The sequence below is a fragment of the Lipotes vexillifer genome, unplaced genomic scaffold, assembly GCF_000442215.2.
Source record: "Lipotes vexillifer unplaced genomic scaffold, Lipotes_vexillifer_v1.1 scaffold2435, whole genome shotgun sequence".
In the NCBI taxonomy this organism is placed as follows: domain Eukaryota; kingdom Metazoa; phylum Chordata; class Mammalia; order Artiodactyla; family Lipotidae; genus Lipotes; species Lipotes vexillifer.
Window position 1 is genome coordinate 2,818 of NW_006769857.1, and position 4,640 is coordinate 7,457.

At 35.3% G+C, this 4,640-nt stretch overlaps 1 protein-coding gene across 1 annotated transcript in view; it reads left to right on the forward strand.

The window, feature by feature from the left end:
- Window positions 1-846: 846 nt before the first annotated feature.
- Window positions 847-4,640, forward strand: part of TNNI3K (TNNI3 interacting kinase) — a gene marked incomplete at its 5' end in the record, with an annotated part of 199,563 nt that continues 195,769 nt past the window's right edge. Inside the window, one exon of the mRNA XM_007445903.1 lies at window positions 847-985. Coding sequence (XP_007445965.1) covers window positions 847-985 — 139 coding nt within the window. The remainder of the gene's footprint in view (window positions 986-4,640) is intronic.

The window sequence follows — 4,640 nt, forward strand, 5'->3', positions numbered from 1 at the left end:
CTAATTTTTCGCCTAGAATTTCTATTGAATATATACCATATTCTTGAGAGGCTTCTGCTCAAGACATATTTACTTGCTGCCACAAAATAGTTTTAGAGCTTGAATTCACTTTTATGCTGATGCCACAATGGTCAAGACTTTTGAGGGGTCCTCCCATAACTGTTATTTTAATGGCACGGGTGCATCCTAACTTATCTCTTGGGATCACTATGATGAGTCCTAAAATTCACAGGGGAGGTAATGTCAATTTTAGAGAAATTATTTGGAAGGTTCCTAAGTGAATATATAAATAATTTGAAGGAATCCCATAAATTACCTGAAACAACCCCTGGAAACTCTTGAGTTGTTTATTACTTCATCTCTCTCTGTCATCTTGGATGTGAATCTCAGCTAATTTGGGAAGATGCTGGGGGCTAGTGTGGCTATCTCCTGTTTACTCACAAATCAAAAAAGGACCCAGAACCCCAGTAGCAAGCTTATCATTGGTGACCTATGCATGGAACTGCTATGAAAATCAAGAATCAAGTAAGCACTGCTGGCTCTGGCCAGAAGGAGACTTTAGAAAAGATTGTTCAGAGAAGATTATGGGTGACTTGAGAGAAGATTATTTATATATTGATACAATGAAGACCCAACCCTGAAATTGATCCAGTTTTAGATTTCTTGCTAGGTGATATAATAATAAATTCCTTATTGTTTAGGCCAGTTGAGTTAGGATTTTCTGTTATTTTTCAGGCAAATATTATCCAAGAGAAAACCTAAATGATATGTCTCCTTCCCTATTGCTGAAGGCATTACATTACTGTTTGGCATTTGATACTAATTTCAAATGCATGGATCCTTTAGGTAACCCGCCTCCTTTTGAAATTTGGTGCTGATGTAAATGTAAGCGGTGAAGTTGGAGATAGGCCCCTCCACCTAGCATCTGCAAAAGGATTCTTTAATATTGCGAAACTCTTGGTGGAAGAAGGCAACAAAGCAGATGGTAAGATTATGTTTAGAAGAAGAAATTTGCTATCTTTTACTTTATGTATGCTTTTTACTTCTACTTTACTTATTTATTAGAGAATAATCTAAGTTGATTAATCTTGTACTCATGTACTAATTTGTTCCACAAGTCATAATTTATTATTTTTATTATATTAATTAAACCTATATGTTAATCCTTCTTTACATATTTTAGCTCAACTCTTAATGTATTAGGTGCTGCAGTAAAAGTAAGGGGTTTTCCTAAACTTTTCCTACTTTTTGTTATTCACTAATCTTTTTTTAATTGAGGTGAATTTTACATATAGCCAAATTCTCAAATCTTAACTGAATATTGACTTAAGTGAATATTTGCTTGTGGATACACCCATGTAAAAGCCACCCAGATCAAGATACAGACATATTTTCATCTGGAAAGTTGAAAATATTTCACCTGGAAAGTTCCTTGTTGCCCACTTCTTAGTAAATAGCTTTCACCACCAAAGATAATCAATATTCTGGCTTCTATTGCTATAGGTTAGTTTGTTTTCTGTTCTTGAAGTTGATATAATTTTGTGACTACTTTCTTTTGATCGACAAGATGATTTTGACTTTTATCCATGTTGCTGCATGAATCATAATTTGCTCTTTTTTATTACCAAAAATTCTATGAATTTCCCACAATTTAACTGTTTATCCATTCTCCTTGTAATGGAAGGTTAAATGTTCCTAGTGTTTGACTTTTGTGAATATAGCTGCCAGAAACATTCAATTCTTCTTGTGAATATATGTGTTAATCGCTCTTCATTGTGTGTGTGTGTGTGTGTGTGTGTGTGTGTATTGAGAGAGAGAGAGAGAGAGAGAGAGAGAGAGAGAGAGAGAGAGAGAGAGAGAGAGAGAGAGAATGACTTGGGTACGATAAGCCCTCTGATGGGGGAAGAGTCCTCTCAGTACCTGGAACAGCACCCAACATTTATCAGGAATTTATTAACAACTTCAGCAATGATAAAGGGATGCATAGCTTACCTGGTAGCCGGAAGAGATATTCTAAACACCTTGGGTGCATATGGGAATCACGTAGGAGGTCCTCAGAGGAAGGAATTTGGATGCATTGTTCTGTTTATAGTAACAACATTACAGTCATCAATGCTCTGGCATTTACTGTGGGTTAGATCTTTGTCATGAATTACTTTCTGTCATCCTTCCAAACTTTGTGAGAGAGAGAGAGAGAGAGAGAGAGAGAGAGAGAGAGAGAGAGGGAGAGAGGGAGAGAATTACTGCATCAAAGGGCATGCACATGGTTAACATTTTAGGAAATTTCAGACAAATTTCCAAAGTGTTTGCAATATTTTTCACTCCCACAGCTATATATGAGAGTTCCAGTTGCTCCCCACATCCTCCCCAGTATTTGATACTACTGTTATTTTTAATGGAAATAGAGTTAGAATGAGATCAGGTTGGGAAAAAAACCTTTAGAATACACAGAAAGATTTTAGATGCATTTAGTAGAATAGAATTTCCTGCAACTTTTTAGTTTTTTAATTACAAAATGAATTTTGGAAAATTGAAAGTACTGAAGAAAAGCTTTCTCTTTTTTTCCTCTTCCTCACAAGCTTAATTTTTTGACACAAATTCACTCAAAGTTACATCTTGTCGTTAAATTCTCTCAGGCATATCCAGCATTCTGGCCCCCAAGAGACCTAATTAAAAGCCCAGCTGTAAGAACTGCTGGCCTTTGCAGCAGAAATGATGCACAATTCCAAAAGCACAAGGTTGTTAGATCTATAGAACTGCCATTTCCTTGGTCCAAAATTGAGATTGATATTCAGTTAATAAAACTAATCAATGTTTTCATTACTCTAAGGAAAACACAAATGCTCCCAGAGACAACTGTAGCAAGAGGCTAGGGCACTTTCATTTCCATGTTGGAAACAGGGCCATTTTATTTGGTAACGTTTGAGAAACGTAGTTTGTATCATTTTCTGAGCCAGTGTGTAATAACTCAGGAATTTTTTCTATAGCATTATCATAAACAACTTGTGTTGTCAGGATGCAAGGAATGCTGTTGTCTGGACCTTGTTTAAGCAGTCTCTTTGATTCTGTTGGTTTAGGATAGGCAGAGGTACACCAATGTGAATCACCGAACACATAATTGTTTTTGAAACTGCCTCACTCTTCCAAGGGGTCAGGAACCGCTCACATTTTTCCTTTATTATCAAGGCCAACCTCAGCCTTTTATTCCTCTGCACAACTCCAAAGCTCAGTGGTGTCAAAATGAGTGTCATTTATGATCAGCCTGTCTCCAGGATCAAAGGACTCTTCTACAAAAGGCATTGAAATGTGTACTGCACCCGGATTCCCGGTACATACCAGCGTCATATGATATAATTTTTAACATTTTCTTTCTGACTCACACAAGCACTACATGCCTCCTACTCAATCATTTAAAAAAATCAAGTGACATGACTCAGATTTTTAAGTATTTTTACTTCCTTCTAATATACACTTGATATTTAAGTCCCTTTGCACTTCAACCAATTGCAAAGAATAAATCAGAAAATCTTTTGTGCTGGTGGACACTGCACAAGATTTATTATCAGCTGGTTTACTTATTCCAAAATGTATCTAAGCCTCCAGATGATTTATTTTAGATCTGGACTTTGCCTGTGGTTAATGGACATAAGGGGAAGAATAAATGAATGACCCCAAAAGGAGTGCAATTTGAAATCTGGTATTTACAGCATGTTTCCGTGGTAACAGAATGTCACAAATGAAAATAAATTCAGGTTGCAAATTAGCCAAAATGTATTTCCGAAAACACGTTCTGCACGTTTGTGAGGTTGACCTATTCAGTCACATATGTTTTAAGTCTCTAGTCTTCTTCCTTATACCTCGTAGGGCAATTAAAAAGGAGAACTGCAATGCTTATCGAATGAGATTGAAAAGGTCAAAATATTGCTGGACTCCATAGGAGGAAAATAGAGACACAATTCTCACAATTTATCATTTTAATAAAGTTAAAAATGGAAAATGTTAAATTCAGAAACTATTAATTTTTGTCATCTGAATGTTGAATGTTATAGTTCTCTTAACTGGAGAACTGGATACTAGAGAAAGTCACAAAAATTTCTAGGGCATGGTCAGTAAGGAGAAGTAATTTATTTTTAAAAATGTGTCTTGTCAGAACTATCACACAGATTTGTTACTGAAAATTTGTTTAAGACACACTTGGGAGTTGCTTTAGAGAGCTGGTGAGAGGTCCTAACATTGCTGGGTTAATGTGGAAATGTTTATTTTATCTTTAAGATCAATGAGCAGAAATAAGCAAGAAGTAGCATCCAGCTACCTACCCATTCATCCAACCTTTCTTTCAAAAGACATTACTGAACATTTACTCTCTTCAAAGTAGAGGACTAGTGACCAAATATTTTCCTAATAATGATTTACATGTATTCCTTTGCTTGAAATTTTCCTTTACTTAAATCTCTAAATAAGATGTTAGAGCAAACAGAATATCATTCATACATTCAGTTTTCCTCAGGTAAGAATAATAATATATGCACTTTTTGTTTTTGCAAATTGGTCCAAGACAAAATTAAGGGATCAGAAGGACTGAAGCAGAAATACAGGTATATATATATATATATATATATATATATATATATATATATATA